Genomic DNA, 25,876 nt, shown 5'->3' with positions numbered 1-25,876 from the left:
CGTCATGGGCATGAGAGCCAAACAAGGTGGAGCCTGAGAATGGTAAATTTTGAATTCTCTGCTGTGCCTCTGGTTTGAGAGATGTCAAGCGTAGCCAAGCGTGTCGTCTCAAGGCTACTCCATGAGCAGTTATGTGCCGATAGCACCGAAGAGTCAGCAGCAGCACTTATGACCTGGTTGGAGAACATAGCACCTTCACCCACGATCTCCAAGAAGTCTTCTATTTTGTCTTTAGGTAGATGCTCCGCAAACTGTAGCATAGAGTCCCAAAGAGCACGATCATATCTACCTAATAAAGCAGTAGCACTGGCTGCTTTCATTGTGATGGCTGCGGTAGAGCATACTTTACGACCTGCGGCATCGATCTTTCTGCTCTCCTTGTCCGGAGGCGAGGAGGAAGACGGAGATGTAGAGTAACTTCTTTGCCGCTACTATAACCACCGAGTCCGGCACTGGATCCGACCCTAGGAATAGAGGGTCTTGCTCAGGTGGGCGATACTTTTTTACAAGCCTGGAAGGAGCAGTCTTTGTTGTGGCCGGTGTCAGAAATATATCCATTGCTGGTTCAAGAAGACCCGGGACCAGTGGACGTAAAGGTCTTGAGGATGTTCTCTGGTGTAAAGTCTCGAAAATCACTGAGATCGTTGGAGCGGGTACCGCCAGCGGGATGTTAAGTTTGGTAGCCCCGTGTACTAGGACCTCTTGGAAGGTGTTCACGTCATCTATGGGGCACACTCTCGGAGACGGCGAGTCCGACAGGGTTGGAGAGTAATCCCGTGTGGAGGAAGAAGAATGTCTATGACGTGAATGAGACGATCTTTGAACTGATTCATGTCGATGGTGTCGAGAGGAAGAAGAGCGTCTCGAGGAATGCCGAGAATGTCTTGTGGATTCTGCTGGAGTCACCGGAACGGACTCTGAGGGAGGAGCCGGAGGAGGAGCTGTAGATACCACAGGTGTCTGCGGCAAAGGTGACTGCTGAGGAGACGGCTGAGGTGAAGTTGGAAGAAGAATGAGCGAGGCCGAGGATTCCGAAGTGGTATAAACCCTTCTAGGCCTCTTTGAATGTCTCCTCGACGTCGACACACTCCTCGACGTCAAAGTACGGTGACGGCGGGTGCCCCTCGACGTTGTTTCGCCTCGTTGCGGAGATCCTCTCGACGGTGACCTTCCTCGACGTCGGTGGGATGACGGCGACCGTCTTCAACGGCGAGCACTTTCTCTCGACGTCGATCGTCCTCGTCGCATCGACGGCGACCCGGACCAAGACTTTCTTGATGGCGAGCGTCCACGCCGTCTCGCCGGCGAAACGGCTGTCGACGTCGAGCGATGCCTCTTTCTCGACGGTGAGCCGGTCCTCGACGGCGAACATGTTGGCGCCGTTCCCGGTCTCAACGTCGATGCCCTCGACGTCGGAGACCTATGTCTTTTATGAGCAGGTCTGGCAGATGCTCCAGAGGAAACAGGGAGAGCCCTGGTAGAAGACTGACCTTCTCCTCGCTCTGTGGCAGATTGACCACTTCTTCTCCTGTCCTCTCTTGCCTGAAGTCGAATTTTCTCCCTATCACGAAGAGTTCTTCTGGAGAAAGTTCTACAGATGTCACAGGAGTCCGGTTTGTGACTGGATGGTAGGCAAATTATACAGACCTGGTGTGGGTCTGTTTTAGCCTGTTTTCTGCCACAAGAAGGGCATTTGTCAAAAAGTGAAGGCATTCTAAAGATAGAAAAAAACCTTAAATTTCTGTCAGAACTTGACAGGAAAGGCTAGCAAATGTTCACTCAAGATGAAAGACGTCGAGTGAAATTGAAATTCAAAAGGTTTTAATTGAATTTTCTGTCAAAAAAGCTTTGTGAGGTAGAGCTCAATGCTTCAGGGTCCTGTCAGAAGGAGCCGGAAAAAAGAACTGAGGCAACTGCCTTTTGCTGTGCATGATGGGATACAGGAAGACTTTGATATCGTAAAGGCACAGCTCTATTTACATCCTGTATAATGGCAGCCTATGGGCTACACTGCCCTGCATTGTTTTACTCTCTTTTGGAAGTGTAAATAAAGTTTGGGAATGTATTTTTTATTACATTTCTGGAATAAATGTAATTTTGAAGATGTATTTACACTACAGCTATCGTTCTTTCCAACAATTTAGTCTGTGTAGCTCTTCACATAGGCTGCACACTGTTATTCTTAAGTGGTTTTTACAGGGCTTTTTAAAAGGGCTGCTATCTGCACTTAAGAATACATTTCAGATCAGTGCTCCGGGGTCCCCACAGGCAAGCGGAACTATTCAGTGCTTATGACTATACATGGAAATCCCCTACGAGAATATACTCTATACGAGGTGACAGTCAGGCAATGCAGACCTGGCAACATATCTCTGCAGCCACCAGGACACCCCCGGGGGAGTGCGGGAGACGCTGCCAGGGCCCTTGGGTGGTGCACCAATGAGAATCAGAGGATCTCTCTTAGCCGGGCCTCACACAAGTGACCCAATATGAAATGGTACGTTTGGAGACCGCCTTGTCTTTTCTTTCACGACTGGATAGAAAACAGTGAAAGGTGGCCGGACTGATAGAGCAGGCAATGCCCAGGCCTTTCATTAACACTAAGAATACACTCTTCAAAGTGAACTGACCAAGCAACTGTGCTTCAGATTAAACTGAGAGGGCTTAAGGCAGGTTACCATCAAATTCAAAATAGAAATGAAAGGCATGAACCAAGTGCAACAGGGCTTTGAGAAAATGCCACTAAGGGCAACCTGAACAAGGAGGGTTGAATTGTGAGGCATGTCAAGGCGGACAAGGCAGCCAAATATTTATTTGCAGTGACGACTGCCAACGCGTGATGGGCAAGGGAGGGAAAGCACATATCGCAGAACATCACAGACACAAGATGGAAAAGTGAAAAGGATTACAGCCCTCTGCCTTACACGAAGCACTAAAAGGTTGGGCCAGCTAAAATTACGTCTGTCACTTACGGTGGTAAACAAAACATCTATTGGCACAGTTCACACTCCACATATGTGAATCATCTGAGGATTATGGCGCATGACCTGACCATCGCGCTGAAAAAGCAGATCTGCTGTGTGCTGGAGAGGAAGATGGGGCCGAATGCTGTGCGCCCAACAGTTCGGCTTACCAAATCCTCCTTGCTCCATCCAGGGTGAGAAGAAGCAGTTGTGCCTGATCCTCTGGACCCTTCTAAAGCAAATTTGAAAGGAAATACATTGTCAGAAAAAGATACGGCAGCTCCCATGACCAGAAGAGTCTAATGACATTCCCCTGGCTACCATTTAGAGGAAAGTGTAGGGCAAAAACCTGAGGTTACTTCCTGGGCTGGACTGGAGCAAAGTGATCAGTGTACGGGTAACCAAATATGCAGAACATCATGTCAGTCATGTCAGGATGAAGTTTCCAGTCATGGTCCTCAAGTGAGAGTAGACTCAAGGCACACACCCTCACACAGTGCCCACAGGTGGATTGCCACAGTGAAACCACCCTGCTGCAGAGCCTACATCCACATGCGCAAGGCCGATGAACACACACCCTGGCTGTTTATATTGTAAACGGTCCCACAGTTGTCTGACAGAATTCGACTAACATTCAACATAGAAAGGTCACCTGATCCTTCTGCACACTCATGAGTAGATGTTGCTCCGAAATGGACAAAAGGCTCAGCACCGTCATTTCCCCTGATGAGGTACCCAGCCCAAAGAGGAGCTGTCTGTAACTACTGGGGCCTACGACTGTGGAGGACTGAAGGGACGATTCACTGTCCCACTGTATCCAGCAGAGGTCTAGTAAACCAGAGTGGAATATCCACACCTGATCCGAGAGGCTCTCCTTATGCGGACAATACTATTGTCTCTGGTACTGGTGAAGGGACTTCATATGCTAAGAGGATCCATGAGGCCACCATAGCAAGCAGGTGGAGGATTTGCAGAATCTGAGTCCGATTCAGAAATATTAGAATCCCATCCCAAATATCTGCAGGCCTCTTCCGAGGACAAACTCTAAAGAAAGTTGGAGAAGGTTGTCAGCATCTGAATAATTTTCTGTATGACTTATCACGGAACTATGGTGTGGGCCTTCACAGTTGCCAATGATGAAACTTAGGTAGTAAATAACCACCTCGTGAAAGAATACAGAATTAGATTCTCCTTTGCCTTGGATGACACAGATGTTCGCTATCTGAGGAAATAAATGTTTCACTAAGAACTGGCAAGGTGCTGTTAAAGGAAGCACAGATGAACTTAAGTTTAACTACTTTGATAATGGGGCAATAGGAGCAGGCCTCTGCCTGTAAACGTTTTAAACCTGGGAGGCCAGTTCTCTGGGCCCTAACAGGTCAGGGGCACTGGGCAATCGCTGGAACAAGTATTGCCAGCTGTCCTGGAACATCTGAAACGAAGCACCAACTAATAGTCCCCTCACATGTCAAGAACACCTCTTCTTTAGACCATGACTCTCTGCCAACAGTGTGTGAGAGCAGTTATGGGCTACCTTTGGAAGGTGGTGCCGGGGAACAAAACGCAAGTGCCAACACAGAAACGGAACACAACAAATTAATAGTCCAGTCAAATCTATTAGTTTGAGAAAGAAACAGGACTTTTAATCCCCTTTAACTTCAGTAGCTTGGGTTCATGCGACCAATCACTTTCAAATTAAGCTAGGTTAAGAGGCCTGAGCAGACAGACATAAGGCTTAGTTTAGTCCATAAACACTTTAGGGGTGTACTGCACACAGCTATAGTCATGTCAAAGCACTGCCTACATGGACCTGAGCCCAAAGTCATGGCTAACACCCATACATTCAGTATGGAGTGAACTTGCCTCGGGCAAATATCAACCAATCTGTCAACAATCTTTTTACACCCAATATACTGAAGTGCTCCACTTTCGGTTTAAAATGTTACTAATCCTGTAAGCATCTGTTTGTGGATCACAGTGCTGTAGATTCACATGCTCTGAATACTCATGACATATAGTGTCGGAAGTTTGCACGTTGTTCTTCTTTAAAGAAACTTTTCGGAATCAAAATATGCACTGTGACTCATTCCTCAGTTGGCAACGTGCATGGGAACTGACCCAGTGTTAGTGAGAGTACTACAGATTGTTGGGTAAGGCATGCAGGGTGAACAAGTGCATTGATAAAGAAAGTCATTTAGTAAAGGATGAGATCGGTGATCAGAGCCTCACAAGTCCGTGGATGAGGGTGGGTGTCTGTGAATCTACAGTAATACACACTATGAACAGATGCTTACAAGGTAACACTTTTTCCATTCGTAGCATTTGCTACTGTATATTCACATGCTGAACATACATTATAAAGTAGTACCCTTCTACAAGAAGTGGCTAGTGTGGACCGTTTGGTCACTTATTGCCCATTATATGGCCAGGATATCCACACAATACATTTAGTGAAGGTGTGTGGGGTTGATCAAGTAGCTGCATTGTATAAGTCAGCTGATGGAATATTGCTTCCACTGTTGCTTCCTTCTTGAGCGTACAGCCTGCCCTGGGGTAGCAGGGAGGGTTCTTTTAGCTTTATGATTGCAAGTCTGAAAGCATTTGACTACCCATCTGGCACTGCCTGCTTTGGTGATGGGCTGGCTCTTGTGGGGTACAGCAAACGCCATGAGCAACTAGTCACCTTTGCGAAAGAGCTTTCAATGTAGTACATGAGAATCTGTCTACCATGTGAAGGGTTCTTCCTGCAACTGAGTCTAACTGAGGGAAAAAGACTGAGATCTATGGTTTGACTGCGGTGGAAAAGGGAAACCACAACAGGAAGGAGCATTGGGTTAGTCTTCTGACTTTATAAACCTGAATGAAGGCTTCTTGTAGTGTGAAGGCTTTCAGCTCGAAAGGTACTGGAGAAGGTAAGAGTACAAAGTCTCAAAAAGGGGTGTCATGAGTCTGATAAGAATTATATTAAGGTTCAAGGCGGTGCAGGGGAACTCTAGGAGGGATGATTCATTTGAGGCCCTCCAAGAAGTCTTTAACTACTAGTATGCGGAAAAGGGAGGAGCGTTCCCTGTTCTGCATGGAAGAGGTTCTGGCTGCTAAATGGAGCCATATGGCAGTGTGGGCAAGACCTGGGTTTTGCAGGTGAAGCAACAGATATCACAGACCATAGATTTTATAGGATCTAGGTGTTTGGGGTCCAATAATGGGCAAAGTCTTACACTTTGCTGCATAGCACGCTTGTGTAGTAGGCTTACTGGACTCCCACAAGATGTTCATGCATTCTTGTGGAAGAAGTTAACCAAACTCTTGGACCTCAGGGGCCAAACCGCTAGATTGAGCTCTTTGCGGTTTGGATGTCTAATTTGGCCTAAACTCCTAGTAGGAAGGTTGGCTTGTTCAGGAGTTTCTCGTGGGAGCTGATAAATATCTTGAGAAGTGCCGAGGACCAGGCCTGTCAGGCCAAGTTGGGAAGTATAAGGAAGAAAGTCTAAGCAGTTTGCCACATCTTCCAGACTCTGAATGGAAGGAGTGAGAGAGGTGGAAAAGCATAAGCAAAGGTACCTGACCAGGTCATCCACAGTGCACAGTCCATGGACTGTGGGCGCAGGTACCTGGATCCTAAGTTTTGGCTTTGCATTTTCGGGGGTGGCGAAAAGGTCTATTTGTGGCAAGCCCCAGCACTGAATGTAATGGAGCAGGACTTGCTGGTAGGGTTCCCACTCGTGGACTTGTTGATGTGTCCTGCTGAGAAGGTTGCCAGGCTGTTGTCCACTCCCTGAAGTAGCTCTGCAGTGAGGTGAATGTGGTGGCAGAGCACCCAATGCCATGCCTTTTGTGGCTGTAGTGTCAGGGCGAGACAGTAGTGTCCTGTTTTTGGAGGTGGTGCACAGCTATCAGTTTGCATGTTTTGATTAGTACTACCTTGCTATGAATGAGGGGAGAAGGAAGGCTTTCAGCACAAGATGTATGGCAAGGAGTTTAAGCTAACTGATGTGGTGACCCTGGTGATGAGGAGCCCTCACAGCTTCTCTGGTCACGTGATGAAGATATGGCCCTCAGCCAGCTTGAGAAGCGTCTGTGGTGATGGTGACTTGAGGAATGGGGTCTAGGAAGGGGCTGCCCTGCACAGACTGTCACATCTCCACCACTGCACAGAGCGAAGGGTGCTGGCATTTACCAGCACTAGATCTTCTCATTGATCCTCTGTGTCCAGCCACTGAGCCGAAAAGCATTCCTATAGTGGACCCGGTGGTGAGGTACTATGATCAAGTAGAAAGCCATCACGCCCAAAAGATGTATAAACGTTCTGACTGAAAGCTGACTATTCGTCTGAAAAAGAGCCAAGAGCGGCGGGAAGGCCAGCACCCTCTAAGAACTGAGATTGGCTTTGCCTGTAACTGTTTTAAGTGCCGCCCCTAGAAAGGTTTGGACTTGAAGAGGTTGAAGATGGAATTCGGTAGCATTTATGGTGCACCCAAAGCTGTGAAGGGGCAAGATGGTAACTTGGCTATCTGGTAAGCACTGGTGCTTGCTCGCGCTCTTGATCAGCCAATAGTCGAGGTATGGGAAAATATGGATGCCCCTTCTCCACAGGCTGCAGGCTACTACACTTCTAGGCACTTTGTGATGACCACTGGAGCAGTTGTGACCTCGAAAGTGGTAATGTTGGCCACGTACCACGAAAGGAAGGTAGTGGTGGTGGGCAGGATTGGTGGGGATGTAGAAGGAGGCGTCCTTGAGGTCTAATGCAATCATGCAATTGCCCTTTTGAAGCAGGGGGTATCATCATCCTGCAGCGTTACCATGTGGAAGTGTTTAGCGATGATGTAGAGATTCAGGGACCTGAGGGAGTCTTCCTTCCTGAGAATGAGGAAGTAAAGAAAGTAAACCTGACCTGCCTCCGTTGGGATGGGGGGCACTGGCTCTATCGCACCTCTTTGGAGGAGCACTTCTACTTACCCCTGTTGAAGGGTGGGATGGTTGCTGTTTAGGGTGTGGTTACGGGATGGGATGCTTGGGGGGTGGGGAAGATCTAGGCAGTAGCTGTGGCAAACTACAGCCAATACCCACCTAGCTGATGTAATTTCCTGCTAGCGTGGAAAGAAATTGGGCAGTCTCCTTCCAACAGGTTTTTGGTGAATGACGGAGGTGGGCACGGTAGAAGGCTAGTCAATTTTTCGAGGTGAATGCCCCTTCACCAGACCCTCATTTGCCCCTATTATTGCAGCGCCTTTAGGAAGCTGAGTGTACCCTCATGTAGAATGCTGATGGTATGCCTGCTCCTGCTTCTAATATGATGGACCAGGGTCAGGGGAAGTGGCTTTTGAGCCTACCCTGTATTACTGTCTCTGAAATGAGACCATAGGTAGAGTGGTTTGAAGGGCACCCATTGCCTTTAGAGTGCTGGTGTCCTTTTTGATTTGCTTTTTTTTCTTAAACCTGCAGTCTGAACATGAACATATGTTTCCCATCGAAGGGCAGGTTAATGTTGCTGGACCTCGGGCTTAAAACATAAGATAAGGAGCCACGCATGTCATCTGAAGAGGATACCGGTATCAACGCCCCACAGGATGTGGTACCCACAGTGCCACAAGAGCAGTGGGTGGTGGTGTTAGAGACAGTCTTACCCTTTCTGACCATCTCCTCATCTTTTTTAAACTCGTGGGGGCTGCTTGACTAACTCTTATATATCTTTCCACTGAGCTCTGTCATAGTGGGCTATCCTCCAATGGCTAGTGGCTCCCACCGCCACCCTCCTCCTGGCAGGGTCCAGACTTTTTCTGCCCTTATTAGGCAAGAGTGCGATACCCGTGGCCTGAGCAGAAGTACTCTTACATGCAGTATGTACATCAAGGAAATATAGTGGGACATGACCCCTGATGTAGGCCGGATCATTTACAGAAGGCTTGTATTTCTTTACTACCCACTCTGTATTACCACCCTGCCCTTGACAGGATCCTTACATGGGTCGGGGGCTGTTTTATCATAGATGAGAACTGTACAGCTCTATTCGACTTCAATTGTGTCTGATTCTCCACAAGGAAAGCATCTACCTGGCAAAGGGCATGCAGGTCCACTTTGTGAAAGATGGCTGCCTGTTGGATCACCTTGCGGTAGGCCATGGTGCTGTCTGGGGAAGATGTGCTACAGGACAATGATTCCAGTCTGGATCCTCCGATGGATTAACATCATAGTTGTCCCATGAGTCATCAGTGGGTATTGGCTCAAATGGTGCCACATAAGGGTTGGCACCAGCCATGGATGTAATCCTTGGTGCCAATGGTGTCTTTGGTGCCACTGGTGTCTTTGGTGCTGATCGAGGCTTTGTAGTTAACAGAGACCTTGGGATCGAGATTGGCCTCGTTGCCAGCATCGAAAGTGCCTTTGAAGGTCCCCAAGGTTTATGGAGGTTCTTCGGGCTCAATGGCTGAACAATGTTGATGGCAGGAGCCAGGAATGACGTCAGCTCCAAAGCCTTCAGTCAGTGCCAACCACAGCCCAAAGGAAGCAGAGGCCCCCCAAGGCGGTAAAGTGGTCAGAGGGTTTGATAGAAGACCCCCTCTGGTGTTGACCTGCCTCAATATAAGCTCTCCTGGGACACTTGGTGTATGTGTCAGTGTTACCCATACAACCCTCGCAAAGATCTTCATTAGAGGACTGGAGGTTGTTGAGGTAAGGACAACCTATTGTTCTTTTTCCTGCTGGACTGAAGCCTTAAAACGGGATGATGGGGCGTGATGACAAAATGGCCAGCATCCTGTCCTCACCTTCTTCGATGTCGAGGGGGGTGTCTCTGAAAGCTCGCCGCGGCATTTTCTGATGGGTCCACCTTATCTCGAATCACAACCAGAGGTTCTTTGTTGTGTAGAAGGTGAGACAGGCCTGATATGTCGTCATTGTTGGGGGAGAAACAGAGGTTACAAACCTTGTAGCAATCGAACTACAGATATTTGGCACAGCACAGTATTGGGATGGTGTCTGTTCCATCTCTGTGAGGGCATTTTTTGAGAAAAAATTGTCAAGGACAAAGGGTGCATGGCCCCAAAGACAGCCTGAGAACCTGATGTTCGGGAGTTGATAGATAAGTCGGTCTCCGGGGGTTGTTGCAGAGAGGCATGCGGACAACTAGGGCTTTTCCCAAGGATTGGAATTGAACTGTTTAAGTTGGACAAAAATGTCACAAATCGGTTTGGCTGCAGTTATTCAAAGAGTTGGCTTCCTTGAAAGCCTCCTTTTAATACTTCTCGGCTGACCTGAACTGTGAACATAGCCAAGCCGCCAAATATTTGCATGCGCTTAAAAAACTGCAGAACCTATGAAAACTAAAATGCAGGTTTACAAAAGCAGAATGCAGAAATGCATGCTTCAGTCACACATGTGGCGGGATGTGCTTTCAGATCTGCACTGGTTAAACTGGTGCTCAGCAACAAAGGAGGATTTTGGTTTCTGTTTAAATGCCCTCTCGACTATACACAGCTCTAATTAGTGCACAGACACAAGACACATATGTTTCACAAGGTATCAAGCACTGTGTGGTTGTGAAACAAGCCTGTAAGTACCAACCGTCACATTCAATGTGCAAAGTCTTCAGCTGGTCTGGCTTTGGGATCAGAAAGCCGTCTTCAAGGAGAAGCTCTGCTACGACCTCGCTGGAAGAAGATGGGAATGAGGTCAATAGTGAATTACATGATGGGACACAGGAGCACCAAACAGAAAACATATCCAGCAGTAATCACATAACAATGATGATGCTAAATATTCAGCAACACAAGGTGCAGACAATGAACCTCGGGTACCTGGCGTGCGACAGACTGATACTAAACACACTCATGCCCACTGGTCGCACTGCGCGCGACTGTTCGATACAGGTCTGCAACGCTACTCGAATGTTGTCACAGAGTAGGCCGCACAAGATGAAAGGCTCAGAATTTGATCCCCGTCATAAATTTAAGATATGAAAAAGTAAAAATCCCAAAAATATAGGTACTGCCATAATCACTGGAGTTTTCCAATCCAGATGCTGCCAACTTCACTGAAATTGCCAAATAACACTTGCAAAACAGACATCTCTACAGTCTTGCGGATTACTTTGAAAAAGGTAAGCCTGAATTTCGGTGGTAACACACAGAAAGGTACATGCAATTGATAAACGGTCTTGAATAAAGTGATTACATATTTTGGTATAAAAAAAGTTTTAGCTAAAGAAAAAGTGACATTCTGCATCAGCTCATCTTTGACAAACACCTACACACAGCAAGTGGGCCTAAGGCGAACTATTTCTAAGTGTAACACAAAGACCTACACGGGTGTCTGGGGCTTTTAAACTGCGCCCTTATCTTTTCCCTGTAGGGTGGAGGCAGGCATACCTAACATTTGAAAAGGTAACATCTCTTGTAACCCGTCATTACAGACACCAGAAAACAATGTCCGAGGGAATCCCTGCAGGCTGGAGACGAACTTTACACGACAGCACAAGAGCTGCATGCCATTGGGTGTGGCCGGTTTCCCTGTCTGTTTTCTTATGGTATTCGGAGATTCCCTACTTGTGCTACCACTGTGAGTCACCAGAAAACCTTTGAGTGAACTAAAGCAACTAAACTGTACAAAGGAAGACTGGAATTAAAAAGAAAATATTGGCCAAATGATGTTATAATAAATACAAAAATCCGCAGAGGTTAAGATGCGAGCCAACATTTCACAACTGGCAAGTGGGAAATTTTGAAATAAAAATCGGGGGAATTTATTTTCCCCACTGACCTATTTTGGTGCCGAGGTAATTCTAGTCAGGAAGGCATTTTTTGCTTTAAAAAAATCGAATTTCCACCTTAATCGGGTCTGTTGCCATGTATGGGTTAAATAACCGTCATCACAAAATGAAACTGCACAATGCGATCACATAAATAAAGAATACAAAACATGGAGACAATTAGTCTCTTCGAAAGGACCAGAGATTCACAGAAATCCCTGGTCACGCGGGGTTGTCCTGTGAAACGTGGGATTGTCCTATTAAACTATGGAGGCGAGCTACTGGGAAGACTGGATTAGTTGGAGAGCAAATAAAGTTTTATGTACTTGGAGGTTTTGCAACTCTGCTCCCTGACAGCCCCGAGTACTCTGAAAAGGGAGTGGTGTTTCCTCTAAAGAGTTTTGCTGTCCAGGATGTAGGCTGTTTGGTACACCGCTACGGTCGCCACAGCAGGTATGAACGATAGTGAACTCCTGGGAGTGGAACATGCCTGGGTATAAGAGGTGACTGGCGGCCACCGCGGCCGGCACTAATCCCGCCAGGCCTGGTTTCACTTGCCAACCAGTAACTCGGGGTTGGGCACCACTATGTAATCACAACCGGTCTTAGCCTCACAGATTCGGTCCATTTTCTCTGGTTTCTTCAATTTAAGCAGAGGAGCACCTGAGCTTCAGATAAGCTTCCGCAGTGAGGGTTGGCGGTGTTCAGGGCCGGCTTTAGGACTGGTGGCGTCTTGTGTGACAGTTTATTGTGGCGACCCCCACCCCATGACCTCCTCGGTTTCACTCACTACAACCTCTCAAATGTGCCCCTCATCTCTCCATCGCTCCCCTTTTAAAGCACTTGTGAAGGTTGGCTTTACTAGTCCACTCAGCTGGCCACATAAAATATAGGGGCATATTTAAGAGCCCCTAGTGCCATTCTAACACCACATTAGCAGCACTTTTTAAATTCTATTGTGGCGTTAGAGGGCCAAAAACGCTGTGCCATATTTATAAAGTGGCGCAATGCATGCATTGCGCCACTTTGTATCCCTTTGCGCTACATTATGCCTGCACCAGCCATAATGTATGCAACGGTGGCATTCCCTCATTAGGGGGGCCAAAAAAAACATGTCACAAGAAATCTGACAGATTTCTTTGCGTCATTTTTTTCCGGCATTAAAAGGGCCTCTGGGTGCCTTGCAAGATTAGCGTCATAATCCTGCAAAGCACCGGACTAGCGTAAAGAATTCTGACGCTAGTCCCCTAACTACCGCCATGGTGAGCCGTATTTTAAATATGACGCACACATGGTGGCGTTAGGGGGCGCTAAGGGATGCAAGAAAAGTGGCGCTGCTTTTCTTAAATATGCCCCATAGTTCTGTTTTCTGCAGCAGGCATATTAACCCTCTATGCTACTTTATGTTGAGTCAAAGCTGCCACTAGGCAAAACTCCCATCTCTATCTCTAGCAGGAACATTAATCACAGGAGGCATCGCAAGTTTCGGAAGTCTCCCCCCCCCCCCCCCCCCCCCCCCCCCAGAGGTCAGCACCTGGTGCGGTTGCACCGCTCAAAAGCCGGCCCTGGCGGTATTTACTCTTAATTTTGAAAGCTGTAATAATGATAATGTCCTAGAAGTAGTGAAAAGCTTCTAATTCCAGATGAGAGTGTATTTAAATGGACACATTTCTATTTTACTTTTAGCCTCCTGCTAGTTTCTGCCGTAACCAGTATTTGAAGCTGGTAATGCTTGAAACTGCACCTGGTACATCCTTTAAAAGGTTGCACTGATCAGGTCAATGCTCTCCACAAATAAGTGTGCTTGAAGCTTGGGCCAAATAATCTAGGTCTGCTACTCTACATTTGTAAAGTGATTGGTCGTTTGTCTGACCAGATAGAGTAAAACAGGCCAGGTCACCACTCCCAGCAGACTGGAAGCCCCTAGTTCATAGGATGGACAAGATGGCCAGGGCTTTCTTCGTAGGTTAATCAAATTCAGCTTCTGCCTTTAAAATCTTCCCACTGCCTGTGGTGCTAAGGTCTAAAGACCAATGCATCCTGTTAATCTCCAATGTCCAGTTTACATGAGCAGACCTCTCGGCTCTGGCGACAATTTAAGTTTGATCTGGATTATCTATACAACGCAAACCTACAGCTTTGAGTGTAAACGAAGCAAAAGTTACCGGTCAATGCCAAATGCCTCATTGTGAGAAACAAAATTTAGAGTGTTGTGCCCTGAGAGGAAACATTGCAAGAAAAGGTGATTTAAACAAATACTTCCAAGCGAAAAGAAGGTCAATAGGTCAAAAGAAGGTCAGTAGGCATATGTGCAGAGTGAAAATAGGACAGTAGTTTCCTTATATGGTGCGCATCGATCCTAGGTGTCAAACACCTACAATTTCTACTCACAAAAAAATACAGGCCTCACATTGACCTCGAGTCAAAATCTGTCACGGTCCTCTTGCAGTCACACTGCACACACAGCTTAAAAGATGGGAGTCGAGGATAGGTGACCAACTTGGTGAAAGAGGCCTTAAACTTGCCAACTAACACAAAAGCGGTGTGGTTTAGAAAAAGCCCACTAAACAGCAAAAGATGAAAGGTTAATGCAAGATAACTGCACAAAGCGAAATAAAATGAAGCCTTTCTGTGATAAAACTTGCCAAACAAGCAGTTTTCAGAGATTTTCACATGATGATTTGAGAACAGGCACTGGCGAAACCAATAGGTATGGCATCAGGATGGTGTGTGCAGCATGGCTAAAGAATTAAAAAAAAAAAAAATAACACTGAGGACACCAATGTTATTTTGTGAGTGCGTGCACCCTGAGTGCACTTTTGTTTTGGGGGTGGGCGGTGACACACGCAAGAGAGGGAGACCGCTGGAAGACACATGAACTCTTGGAGAAAGCTTAAAAAAATAGCAACAAAAAATGAGCAGTGTAAGGGTACAAGAGAGGGACAAACTTATAACGTAGAAATAAAGCCCATACAATCCATAAAAACAAGAAACAAACAAATGAGAATGACAATGAGGCCAACCAATAGTAAACAGTGAATGGCCTTTAAGGCCACTGTTAGTCTTAGACCTAAAAAGGAGATGACACCTGCAGCCAGTGGAGCATTTTTACACAGTATAATGAAAATATCCGGGGAAGCTCAAACTGGTTACTGAGTGTGAATGAGGGCTTTCTTTGCATTGCCCTGACTCAGCTCTGCTCCAGTGGGGATGCTTATCAAGTGGATTTATCCAAGGATGTTGCATAGCACGTGAATTGTGCGATGCCAGAAGCTAGCACTACGTTCTATGCATCACCTTGTGGTGCTGGCCCACTCTTGCAGGATGGAGCTTAATGGATGCTAGTCACAGCCGTTTCAGAATTCCAAGGATGAGGAGTGAGGAGAAAGGATGTCAAGACCCTCAGTGCCAGACACTGAAGGATGAGAACTCAGGCAACATGTGCCACAATAGTCTCAGAGGGGTTTCCCACTGTGTGATCACCTGAGAATGCTCATCTTTCCTCGGTAAGGTGCGAGAGAAACTTCTTGGCTTAAAAAATACAATGTCTTTGAATAACACCACCTCCACCTTAATGAAATCAAAGGCATGGCAAAAAGCCTACTAGATCTACACAATTAGAATGGTTAGTCAGGAGTTAATGTAACATCAACCGACTAGGAAACACTGAGAAAACGACATTAGGAAACACATGTGGGAAGCACTATAAATATTAAAGGAGTGAATCACCCCACTCCTCAGGATGTGCTGAGCAACCACTCATCAGGCGGATTCAGGAGTGTTGGCAAGCATTAGGCAACCAAGGACGTCAAACAGTGGGTGTTTGAACCATCCCTAGGAAGGATTAGCCACTGGTTAAAGATTTCCCTCACTTTACAACCAGCATTGTATTCATTCTGGTGTACAGCCACTTCTCTGAGGCGTCCCATATATGCTGGCGTTAGCCTCACTAATTTACACCAATAGAATATGCTCCAGTTAGAACAGCGTATTTGTTTTATGACAAAGCCACCATCTCGTTGGAGAGGAAGCCTTCTGGTGTACTCCCATCCCTCTATAAAAAGATTGGACCCATTATTTAATACCTGAGGGCTTAACTGTATGAGTATGAGCAATATCAGGAAGTCAACTGGTAATGTTAAACACATCCATTACAGAAGAGCCTGTGACATGATCTGTAAGTAACAAGGTTTTGGGGACTATACAATTAGTGAACACTGGGCATACATATGAGGTACTGCATGCTAGAGAGAGATGTGTTAACTACAAAAGCCATATTCTACTCACAACACCACTGCACTAAAGTGTACATAATGGATCAGTCAAAGGGTTTCAAAAGGGGAAGCAATTGAAGATTACAGTCTTAAACAACTTTGGGGGAGGGGGTTAAAATGTATATTAAGCACCAATAATGTACAACAAATACAATTACGGGTTTGCCTGTGATAATGGCAATGAAAGTAGGAGGGAAGAAAAAGTTACTTACCTTCTGTAACTATGTTTCTGATGAGTGCTCTATTAACCTGCAGATTCCTCACATTTTTAAATATCCCAAACTGGGACACTGAAAATGTGGCCAACTTTCACTTGCACCAATAGGTAACGCCACCTCCTTTTTGACACTGAATGCAGATGTGACCCTGGATCCATATAGCACCATCCCAGGGCTCTCCCTCTTATTGGCTTAAAGCAACTTAAGGTAGATATGAGGACAGCTAAGTATGGGCAGCCCAACTATACTCAACCCGCGGGGATGAGCTAACACTGAATAGTCGCCACAGCCAAACGAAAATTAATTCTGTGGGCTGCCACCACTGTTCGGGGGCAATGCGCAAGTGTTCCCACCATAACAAGCTTCAATATCATTACAGCGGTTTTGTGTTCTGCCTCAAATAAGTTGTACTCAGCGAATGGTAAATATCCTTTTTTAATCCACACTGGGCTAGGAGACCTGGTACGAGGTGGGAAGTTAAGTTATAGTTTATGGCAAATGTTAAATGTCTAATGTTCCAACTGCATTAACCAGCACACAAATCCTAGATTATTTGTACAAGAAGGTGCAGGCGTGGGAGACAACTCTTGCTGTCTGGAGGGTGAGGATGCCTCATGTCCCAGCTCAATGAGGCACAGAATGTTGAATCTGTATTCTGTGACAGATCATGGTCCAACTCCTGCCAAATATTCTTGGTTTTGGAATGCTTAGGTGCTCATGGAGACTGGGATGCAACCCATGTTTGGAACAATTTGCAGTAATAATGTACCTTAAGGACACAAACTTGTGACTCCACATCAGTCATGGAAATCGGTTTGAGGTAAGCAACGGCAGCAGCTGCTACCGCTCGCTGGCTTGCTATTTGCAACCTCTCGCAGGACTCTTGCCATCTCGCAGAGTTCAGGATGGTAGTGGCAAGATCAGAAAGTAAACAGAACTCTAAAAGCCCAGTTTTATTTTCTATATTTTACACTCCTTTAGCTTGGTAGCTAACAAGATGTAATTGAGTAACTAGGCAAGAGACAAGAGGTCACTGTGGGATGTCAAAAGTGTGTGATCTCACTTCAACACAGAACTGATACCCATATCCATTAGCGCTCGTAGGAGCAGGTTTCCTCTCCATTTAACGTCTACCACACTCACCAAAAATTCCACTGATACAGGTTTGAAGCAGAAATGTTTGAAAATTGCATCAAATTTCACCAAACTTTACACGAACATATGATCTTCTTGGCCCACTTAGACATAAAGACAACAAACGCCCCAGGCATTTGAGGAAAACACTTTCAAAGTATCCATGACTTGTGTATTGTTTGTGCACTGAAAGAACAATCACATTCAGTGAGTACCTGAAAAATGTGATCGGCACAGCATTTCAAAGCTATTACCATGCCAAGTTCTGTAAGATTTCCTCCTTTTGACCAGAATTAACATAGTGCCTTCTGCAATTAATTTGGCATAAAAGTGCTTCTTTAATCTAGGTGCACTACTGTATGGTTGCCAAGGGATTACTACAGCTGAATGCAAATATCTTCTCATCTGCTCCTCATATACATTCTCCTTCCCTTGCTCATTCCTGCTGATATACGGCCATCCACCAAACAAATCAGCATTCACAGACGCCTCCTTAGACATGTCTGCAACCCACAACAACCTAATATGTAATGTGACCTACCAAACCTCACTCTAATGAATTCCTTCACAGAAACAAAGAGGCTCTTAACCTCTTCCATGTTTTCTCCTATGCGACATACCATGTCTCACCCCCGCAACTGTGACTCTCCCTGTCATATGGAGTGACCACCAATACCTGTTGTCCTTCAGCATTAACCAGACCAGCATTCCCACTATTGCAACAGGAAATAGCAAAAAGACCTTCAACAGACATTGGAACAATCTCAACCTCTTCTTGTTGCATCCTTGCCACCCCAATTGCATACCAGATGTGAAGCAAGTCTCAAGGATTCAACAGACTTATACCACTCAAGCCCTCCACATGCTCAAACCATGGGTGAAAGGCACCCTAGCTCAACACAAATATGAGTCAATTACACAGGTACTCCTCACTAACTAGATGAAAAAATTTGTCATCATTTACTACATAGCTCCGATAACTTATGTGTATCTGTGTGCAGCCCTCACCATTCCAAGTGGGACGATTTGGAGAGTTAGCCAAGCTCTCACCCAAAATAATCAAATGTCCTCTTGCTTGCCGGGGGATAAGATGTTTTAGTGTGCGGGGGAGAGCTGAAAGACTGTTACCCCCTTCAGGTGAGGTGGGGGCATAACCAGGTCCATAATGGCTGGTAGCCACCACTCCACTATTTTATATATTTTTTAAATTCCCTGGCATCCAGTATGCTTTCTGCCCCCCCTTACCCCCACCCCGGGGAGTGGATCCGGGGTAATTGCCACATCTGCCCACCGGTAGGCAGAACAACTTTGGCCCCATTTATTTGGGGTGGGGATATGACCATACCCCCACCCTCTTATTTTGGAAAATCTTCCCTGGTGGGCTTGGCCTTCCAAAAATAGGCCGATCTGCCCCCTGGGAGGGGGAGGGGGTGCATTAATGTGCCCCCCCCGATGTGGAGTGACCCTTGCCCAAGGGGCTGCCCCCCAAAACACACACATACACACACACCAATCCCTGGTGCCTTAGTGGTTTCTGCCCCTCCAGTTGCAGATTGGCCTAATAAACATAGGCCGATCTGGCAACAAGGGGGGCAGAAATGGCCTAAAAGTAAATTTGCCCCCAAGGGAGCGACCCTTGCCTAAGGGGTCTCTACCCACATACATAAAACAAAAAAATAACAAAAAAAAAAAGAAATAAAAATGATCCCTGGTGTCTACCCCAGATCGGCCTAATTATAATAGAAATGGCCTAAAAATAAATTGCCCCCCCCCCCCCCCCCCCCCTGGGGAGCGGCCCTTGCCCAAGGGACCGCTCCCCTTATGCCATAAACAAACAAAAAAAATCCCTGGTGTCTATTGGCATTTCTGCTGCCCGATCGCATTGCGATCGAGCAGCAGAAATGCTGAGAGAGACATGAAAGGAGAGGAAAGGCCTTTCCTCTCCTTTCATGCCTCTCTCGCCCCTCCACGTGATCGGAGAAGAAATGTTTTGCTTTTCTCCTCCGATCCGCAGGGCAGCCTCTGATGAGGTCAGCACACAATTGCGCGCTGATGTCATCAGATGACACGGGGGGGGTCAGAGGGGCGAGGGTGGAAGGGGAAGTGCCCAGGGGAGAGGGGTGCCAGGCACCCAGGGGGAGCGCTAGTGCTTCCCCCGTGGGCCCCTGTCTGGACGTAACGGTTACATCCTGGGCACCCGCTGCCCAAGACTTTACCGTTACGTCCTGGGCACCCAGGGGTTAAATGTTCCGTAGTGATACACATTTTATCACGAGCAGGAGGATGAAAGACTGACATGGCTCCTCACAACCATGTCCTGCAGGTTTTATATCCCTGAAAAACGCACTATGCCTGCATTTATTTACCGTTTCATAGCTTTGACAATGATTAATGTGGAATGATAAAGCATTTTTAACTTAAAAATAATTGAGAAGTCCATGTTCCTTTTAGACTTCTGGAGCAGTGCACATTATCAGCAATCTTGTAGCACTAAGAAAAAAACCTACTAATAAGATTTATATTTTGTGATGCCATGCACAGCTAGTTCCATAACCCTTTATTTAGGAAGTAAAAATCTTTCCGGAAAGGCATTCCCCCTGTCTCTTGTATGCCTTGTGATTTAAGGTTATTGTGTGCCTTAAGCTGATTTGCAGAATGGGTGCTTCAGGGTTTTCTTGTGCATATTTGTGGACGGGGCAGGATCTGATAATAGCAGCTATTGTCCCTTCTGCTGCTTTCACACCTGTGACCTCAGACACAAAAATAACTTGCGTCTCTGCTCCTTCTTTTCCATGAAAGGGAAACAAATAGGCACAGCGGGTGCATGAAAGGGATCACCCGCAGCTGTGAAAGAAAAAAAAAAACACACACAAATGGAGGCTCATCCAGCTCAGAAGTCTGTGGAAGAACAAGAGATGGGGGAGGCGGGAGATTGGCTATTGGGCTGAGAGGGCTTTAGTCATTGCCCACCTACAGCGCAACACTACTGAACTCTACCTTATTAATTCTCAGAAGCCTATGACCATCCTCCAGAATAAGGATGTGACAAGTATCAATGAGGAATCTGCAGGTAGATCAGATATGCACCAGAAAGATTCCTAATGAAGGGAAGTTACTTTTATTCTGATGGGTATGGCTACAAGGAAAGTTTTCATCTTTTGAATAGATACCAAAGCAGTGCCCCCTGCCAGGTGATGGGTCTCAAGGAGAGGTCAGATTAGAAAATCCTGCTGCACAGAACAAGTTATATGGCCATCCCTTCTCACCTCCAAAACCAAGCAATACTACTTAGTAATGTGTGAAAGGAAGCCCATGTCAACGCATAACCAAATCTCCGCCAGTGGTACTTCCCGGGCCAGTGCAGAGCTTGATGTTTTCCCACTGGTATATTGAGCCCAAATTCATTCAGGGGTCTCCTTCTGGCAAGGGTGAAACAAATCTTAATGTAGTGGACAATCCACCACGATAAAGTCCCCTCTGGGCCACCTGGCCCTTCTTGTGGCCCATATATCCAACAGTTGATCTTCCGACTTAAACTCCTTCGTATTGTTGATATAAATGCTCACTGCCCAGCTGATCTGACCTCTTCTCCTATTTGTTAGGATGGAGTGGGAAAACGTGGGAAGTGTAAAAGAATACCTCATGTGAAATGGGGTTAAAACTTTTGGTAAGAAAGCCACTGTAGTCCTGAAAACCAGCATGTGTAGGAAATAACAGGTAAGAGGCGGACGGATGCACAGTTCCGGCAGCTCACTAATAAATCACTGTGAAGTACACCAAAAATACAGTTTTGAAGGTCAAAAGCTGCAGCTGGCATCTGGGTAAGCGTTTGAATGGAACTCCAATCAAAAATGTCAGAACCAAATGAATGTTCCATTAGGTCATAACAAAAGGAAAATGAGGAAAGATGTATATTCGCCTTTTCAGAAATCTCAATACTGTAGTGGACAAGAACAAGAGGTTGTGCTGGAAGACACATGAATGCTGATAAAGGCTGCAACATAACCTTTAATTCTGCCCACTTCAAAACCTTGTTGATGAAATGAAATTACAAAGCGTAAAACATCAGAATGGCATACCTTCAGGTGATACACACGCCAAGCAACAAACGTTTTCACCATCGTGTGTAAACCGATTTCAGAGTGGGCACAAGATCACAGAATAGCGCCACCCACCTGTGACAGTAGCTGAAAGGAACTCAGATGCCCCTGCTCATTCTCCAGGTTTGAAGGCTGCACCTCTGGAAGTTATGGTTTAGAATGCCCCTCCGAAAGCCAGAGCAGGTCCGCTCTGAGAGGAAGCTAGAGAGGGGGATGTAGGGAGAATCTCGGGAGGTCTGCATACCACACCCATTGTGGCCTGGTCCTGGCACATTTTCTTCAACACCAGAGGAATCAAGAGGTGCTGGAACATGCTTAGTGAAGCAGAATATTCCATGTCAACCGCAATCCATTATCCGAGGCTCCATGCAACTGAGACTGTAGGGCACAGAGCTATAGGCAATGTACATTTTCATGAGTGGAGATAAAGTCCACCTGAGGAGATCCCCACATAGCAAAGATGTTCTGAACCACCTGTGGAAGGATACGTCACTCAAGGTTGGCAAGATTACATCCACTCAGGCTGCTGAGAGAACTTGCCAGATAGTTGGCAACTAGCCAGATGACATTCACATTAATCCAGGTACAGTCTCTCATCGATTTCCCGCACACAAGAAATTATCCCATGATTCCCTGCTTGTTTACATAACACATCACAGGCATGTTTGTCAAGGTTTGGACCAATTGGCTTCAAGGGGTCAGTGGGAAAGCCTAGCAAATTGTCCTCAGACAAAAGGACCCTGATCTCCAGATTGTCCCCCACCCTAAGGTGGAAGTGTCTGGCACTACTGTGGCCACTGTTAGTGATGGCAAAACAACTTCCCTTCTGTCAGGTTCTCCTCTATCGATCACCAAATAAGATCCGTCCCAGTGTTCAGGGGAATCCTGATGAATCCTAATGATCGCCCTCATATTGGGATCACTGCAGACGAAGACATCACTAGAGAGTTCTCATGTGCCAGCGTGAAGGACTGACCTGTGGAATGCAGGAAGACAGCAGACTAAGAACTGTCAGGAAAAACTCCTTCTTGAAACATCAGAATCATATCTTGAATACTCCTGATCCTCTGGGGAGGAGAGAAAGCTCTTTGGGACTTTGTGCCCAGTACTGCCCGTATGAACAGAAGGAGCAGGAAGACCTTTAGTTACAACCTCGGTAGACAATGGAAAGGCCTAAGTAGAACATAAGAGATGATATGGTTTTTAGATTGTCTGCGGGGTAGACGATGGAAAGGCCCAAGTAGGACATAAGAGATGATGTGGGTTTTAGATTGTCTGCCAAGAGCCCTGGAGAGCCCGCCTTAAGCAGCCAATCGCCTAGCTGTGGAAACACTGAGATCTCCATCTTATGCAGATGTGCCACAACTACCACCTCAACTGTGTACCGATGTTCATCCAAACGGTAGTCCCCAAAAAATGTGGCGTGGAGCTTACCATGAACCGTAATTTCCTCCTCTATGACTGGATAAGCGGTGACTGGTAGTATGCAACTACACACCATCCAGTCTTGAGCAAAGACTATCTTGAATTTTATCTTTTGCATGGTAAAGGTTTAAGACTTGGAGGTCCAAGATCAGATGCAGACCACGGTTCTTCTTGGAAACCAGGAAGTATAGTGCGTAGCATCCCAGCTCAATCTACTTCTCTAGGACCAATGCACCGTCCTTTTCTGGAGAAGTACTGCCACCTCCTCTTGGAAAATGAGTATGGTTCCTCGAATGGAGGGACTGAGGTGAAGGAATGTGATGAGGTCTCTACTGGAAAGTAATGGCATAACCCCTTTCAGTAATTTGTAGGACCAACTGGGCCACCATAATTGCCATCTAGGCCTGAAGAAAGGATGCCAGACTTCCTCCAACAGACTGTATATGTTCCTATAAGGGGGAACTTACAAAGCTTTCTAGGTTGTGCAGGAGAGGCGGTGCAGAGGCGGAGGATGAAAAGGATTGCTGGGCTAGTCAGCATTTGGACATGCCCCAACCTCTGTACTGCCTAAGATATTGGTAGGGCTTTTAGGAGGGCTGGTGACTGACAAAAGTGCAGCCCTTTAGAGTAAACCTCAAAACATCTTATATTGTCTGTGGAAATCTCGGGCTGGAGAAACTAGTCTAAAAAATCAGGCAGTCACTTTCCCAGTTTTAAATCGTTCCAGGACAGAATTTGCTTCTAAAAATAGGCAATAACCATAAAATGGCATGTCCATCAGCCTAGCTTGAACATCGCTTGAGAACTCTATGCATCATAGCCAGGTATGCCTCCTTAAGCGAATGAAAGAACACATGGCTCTGGCAACCGAATCCACAATGTCTAGACCTGCCCAGAGTATCTGTCTGGAGACATCATGACCACCTCAGCAAAATTATCCTTCGGGTGGTCATGCAGATGGGCACCGCCTTCTCACAGAGTTCATGGGTGCACCTGGCTAGCAGGCATGTGGTGTTAATTGGCCTCAGACATTTCAGCAAAGATTGCTTTTCCTCCATGGCTCCCAGTTTCTTAGATTCTGTCTGGAAGTGCTGAGCAAAATGTTGATAGCTTCTCCTTGGAGCATGAAGAGACTTTGACAACCAAACGTTTCGGTCAAGAATGGGAAGAGAGTAGATCAGGAACTCCCAGGACTGGTCTATATCAGCGGGCAATAAGTCTCTTGAACAGCAGGGTGGACACTGGCCTATTACATGACACTTTGATGGGCTCCATTATGGATCTGTTGAATAAGAAAAGGGGCTCAGAAGTCACAGACGCAGCCTGCAAGATCTGGATGTGGATGCTCAATGTGGCCTCAAAGTGCGGAGGGACAACTGTAGTACATCCATCGCCTTCTTCACAACTGCTGTGAAAGAAACCACTTTAGAGGGGGCTGGTCCCGAAGAGCAAGCCATTTCCAAATCCAGACTGCTAACATTTTGAAGTGCCAAATAATTCACAGTAACTGATTCCGCAGGAGGGAAGAAGATGGATGCCTCAATGCTGCCATCATCATTGTGGGAATAATGTTAGGTATATGTATTCAGTCTTTTCTAAAAACTTTCTTCTTTGTCTGTCAGTACTTCCTTTTGGGCAGAGGCCCAGCCTGAATGTCTTCCCTGTACTTGGCCTCCTCTGCATGACATTACACCCCATCTGGACCACATCAGTACATCTTTCGACTATGGGGGGGGGGGGGGGTACTTCAGGAGGGGCAGGACTTGATAATCATGGGTGCCAAAGAAGGAACCACCAGAAGAGTACTGGATGCCACAGTGGCTCCAGCCTATGCTGCAGGTGCGCTAGGTGGTATGTCTCTGAGGAACAGTGGTGCCAGGTGACCTTCCACATGCACTGTAAAACTAAAGAGTTAGTCGCGCTCAGTAACAATGGGGCGACTTGGCCCATCTTAGCCAGCTATACACCATACCCAAATTTAGCACCTTTTAATGTTGGTGAACTCCTTACCCTATAGACAGGGTTGGTTCGGCTACATAGCCATCTTACTCAGTCTGTTATGCAAACAACAACAACTGTCCTAGCCAGGGCTGTTGAAGCTGTCCAGTCACAGTTAACTGTGACTGCAATTAGTCTGGTCACTGTTGATGCAAATACGGGTAAGGTTCCCACCAGGCTGGAGGATATCGCTCAAAAACAAATCAGCTTGACACAGTGTTTACCCATACAGGACCTCAAGATAAAAATAGGATTCGTACTGTGTGCCTGCCCCTTGGTATGGTGTAAGGAAATGCCTCCTTGGCATGGTTACCCCCTGACTTTTTGCCTTTGCTGATGCTATGTTTTGAACTGAAAGTGTGCTGAGGCCTGCTAACCAGGCCCCAGCACCAGTGTTCTTTCCCTAACCTGTACTTTTGATTCCACAATTGGCACACCCTGGCATCCTGGTAAGTCCCTTGTAACTGGTACCAAGGGCCCTGATGCCAGGGAAGGTCTCTAAGGGCTGCAGCATATCTTATGCCACCCTAGGGACCCCTCACTCAGCACAGACACACTGCTTGCCAGCTTGTGTGTGCTGGTGAGAACAAAACGAGTAAGTCGACATGGCACTCCCCTCAGGGTGCCATGCCAACCTCACACTGCCTATGCAGTATAGATAAGTCATCCCTCTAGTAGGCCTTACAGCCCTAAGGCAGGGTGCACTATACCATAGGTGAGGGCACCAGAGCATGAGCACTGTGCCCCTACAGTGTCTAAGCCAAACCTTAGACATTGTAAGTGCAGGGTAGCCATAAGAGTATATGGTCTGGGAGTCTGTCAAACACGGACTCCACAGCACCATAATGGCTACACTGAAAACTGGGAAGTTTGGTATCAAACTTCTCAGCACAATAAATGCACACTGATTCCAGTGTACATTTTATTGTAAAATACACCCCAGAGGGCACCTTAGAGGTGCCCCCTGAAACCTAATCCAACTACCCGTGTAGGCTGACTGGTTCTAGCAGCCTGCCAC

General features: G+C 46.5%; 1 protein-coding gene across 1 annotated transcript in view; it reads right to left on the bottom strand.

Moving 5' to 3' along the window:
• LAS1L (LAS1 like ribosome biogenesis factor) overlaps positions 1–25,876 on the bottom strand; it is a 329,858-nt gene that overhangs the window by 159,899 nt on the left and 144,083 nt on the right. The window contains exon 8 of the mRNA XM_069210455.1: positions 10,527–10,612. Coding sequence (XP_069066556.1) covers positions 10,527–10,612 — 86 coding nt within the window. The remainder of the gene's footprint in view (positions 1–10,526; positions 10,613–25,876) is intronic.

The sequence above is a fragment of the Pleurodeles waltl genome, chromosome 2_1 (genome assembly GCF_031143425.1).
Source record: "Pleurodeles waltl isolate 20211129_DDA chromosome 2_1, aPleWal1.hap1.20221129, whole genome shotgun sequence".
Lineage (NCBI taxonomy): Eukaryota > Metazoa > Chordata > Amphibia > Caudata > Salamandridae > Pleurodeles > Pleurodeles waltl.
Note: the sequence above shows the minus strand (reverse complement) of the source record. Positions and strands in the feature narration are given on the sequence as shown.